Here is a 2,662-nt window from a genome sequence, read left to right on the forward strand (position 1 = left end):
CTTTTCCAATGAGTCAACTCTTCAAATGAGGTGGCCAAAGTACTGGAGTTTCAGCTTTAGCATCATTCCTTCCAAAGAAATCCCAGGGCTGATCCCCTTCAGAATGGACTGGTTGGATCTCCTTGCAGTCCAAGGGACTCTCAAGAGTCTTCTCCAACACCACAGTTCAAAAGTATCGATTCTTTGACGCTCAGCCTTCTTCACAGTCCAACTCTCACATCCATACATGACCACTGGAAAAACTATAGCCTTGACCAGACGGACATTTGTTGGCAAAGTAATGTCTCTGGTTTTGAATATGCTATCTAGGTTGGTCATAACTTTCCTTCCAAGGAGTAAGCATCTTTTAATTTCATGGCTGCAGTCACCATCTGCAATGATTTTGGAGCCCCAAAAAATAAAGTCTGACACTGTTTCCACTGTTTCGCCATCTATTTCCCATGAAGTGATGGGACCGGATGCCATGATCTTAGTTTTCTGAATGTTGAGCTTTAAGCCAACTTTTTCACTCTCCTCTTTCACTTTCATCAAGAGGCTTTTTAGTTCCTCTTAGCCCATAAGTTTAAATTACACATAATGGCCCATCTCTAGGAACCCTGCCTCCCAGGGGAAGCTAAAATACCATTTGGTTCAGCTCACAGCCCACCTGTGAATGGCTGCAGGGAGAAAGAAGTTAACACATCCCCCTCCAGAGGCTGACCAGAACCAGGACTTTATCCCCTCCCCTTTTAGTATAAAATAAGCCTGAATTCTGACTCAGGCAAGATGGTTCTCTGGGACACCAGTCCAGCATGTTCTCAGTCTGCTGACTTTCCCAATAAAGCCACTACTTCTTGACCTAACAACTCCTCTCTCCATTTATCAGCCTGTTGATCAGTGAGCAGTATAGCCTTCAAAGAGGTGCTGATAGCTTCAAACTGAAAGCAGCTTAGAGACTGGGCCAAACTTTGGGGGTGGACCCGAGGTCTTCAACACTCCCCATGCCCAGCTGGCCACCCTCACCACTGACCTGAGCAATGGCATAATCAGAGTTGTTGGTGGCCAGCATGCCTTCATTCCCGCTGATGCCAACACCCACATGGGCCGTCTGGATCATCCCCACATCGTTGGCACCATCCCCAATGGCCAGGGTGATGGCCTTCACCTGCTTCTTCACCACATCCACTATCTCAGCCTTCTGGAGGGGAGATAACCTGAAAAAGAAAAGAAAGAAAGAAACAACCATGTTTTCTTGTTTTATTTTGGTTCATGTTATTCATCCTGTTCTAAAAGGCTTTACAAAGGAGTCAGCAATAATCCACATACAGTCACATTTAAATGGCAGTTACTGGTAAATTTTCCAATTCATTCATTAATTTCTTTACAGATATAAGGAAGTCCCTACTCATCACTCATTTATTCACTCAGTCAGCAAGTTAGACACACACTTCTATCAAAAACAATAAGGGCACACAGGGTTTCATATTCCAGTAAGCAAATGACCTCACTTATTCTCTTCCTTCAAAACAACTCCTAATAACTAATTTAAATTTAACCTTTTCAAACTTCAGGTGAGATTATTATAAACTGAGTAGATAGGAGGTTTCTTTGATTAGAACATGCTCCAAAATTTAAGGCAGAAACACAGTTGGAAAAAAAAAACAACTTCACTTCATAATGAAGAGAATACATTCAGTTAACATCACTACATTATGGGTATAATATAAACATTTTCTGAAGTACAGGAGGTCAGAAACCATTTGTAAGTCTAGTTCTCATCAAGAGACACTGGTTCTTTTACTGGAATACTTGCACTGATAATAGCTTCACCATTTAGTCTGATGATCACTTTCATGTTTAGACTATGATAGCTGTAGAGGGAACAAACTAATAAATTTAATTAATCTCAAGTCTGATTCTTCATGTGAGTGCATGCTAAGTCACTTCAGTTGTGTCCAACTCTTTGTAACCCTGTGGAGTGTAGCCCACCAGGCTTTTCTGTCCTTGTATTCTCTAGGAAAGAATACTGGAGTGGGTTGCCGTGTCCTTCTCCAGGGGATCTTGCCAATCCAGGGATTGAACCTACGTCTCTTATATCTCCTGCATTGGCAAGTGAGTTCTTTACCACTAGCATCACCTAAGAAAGCCCCTGACTCTTCATATCTTAATTTAAATCTTAATTCCATCCTCTTGGCACTCAGGTTCTCCACATATCCTCAAATTCTTCACTCACTCCTTAATGCAGTTCTGCACGCTTTACCAAAGCTCCAAGTCAGTTCTGACCAGTTAAGAAGAGAACTGGATGATCACTATTCTGATTTTGGATCTTCTCACTCATGTATGAAAATATAGCCTAAAATAACATTAGTCTTATAATAACTATCTGTTAACTGAGCAACAGTCAATTAACTCAATAACCACTCATAAATTCATTTTCCTCTAGGTCTCAGTGGTTTGGTTTCAAATTTACCCCTCCATGTAAATGACCAGGGCCTCTGTTGTACCTGGACTTCCCTGTGGCTTAGACGGTAAAGCATCTGCCTGCAATGTGGGAGACCCAGGTTCGATCCCTGGGTCAGGAAGACCCCCTGGAGAAGGAAATGGCAACCCACTCCAATACCCTTGCCTGGAAAATCCCATGGACGGAGGAGCCTGATAGGCAACAGTCCATGGGGTTGCAGAG

General features: G+C 42.5%; 1 protein-coding gene across 1 annotated transcript in view; it reads right to left on the minus strand.

The window, feature by feature from the left end:
* The window catches only part of LOC104996864 (phospholipid-transporting ATPase IB-like), a 119,447-nt gene that overhangs the window by 39,289 nt on the left and 77,496 nt on the right, over nt 1-2,662 (minus strand). Inside the window, exon 26 of the mRNA XM_010851252.1 lies at nt 1,010-1,193. Coding sequence (XP_010849554.1) covers nt 1,010-1,193 — 184 coding nt within the window. The remainder of the gene's footprint in view (nt 1-1,009; nt 1,194-2,662) is intronic.

Source organism: Bison bison, unplaced genomic scaffold (genome assembly GCF_000754665.1).
Source record: "Bison bison bison isolate TAMUID 2011002044 unplaced genomic scaffold, Bison_UMD1.0 scf7180017864299, whole genome shotgun sequence".
Classification (NCBI taxonomy): Eukaryota; Metazoa; Chordata; class Mammalia; order Artiodactyla; family Bovidae; genus Bison; species Bison bison.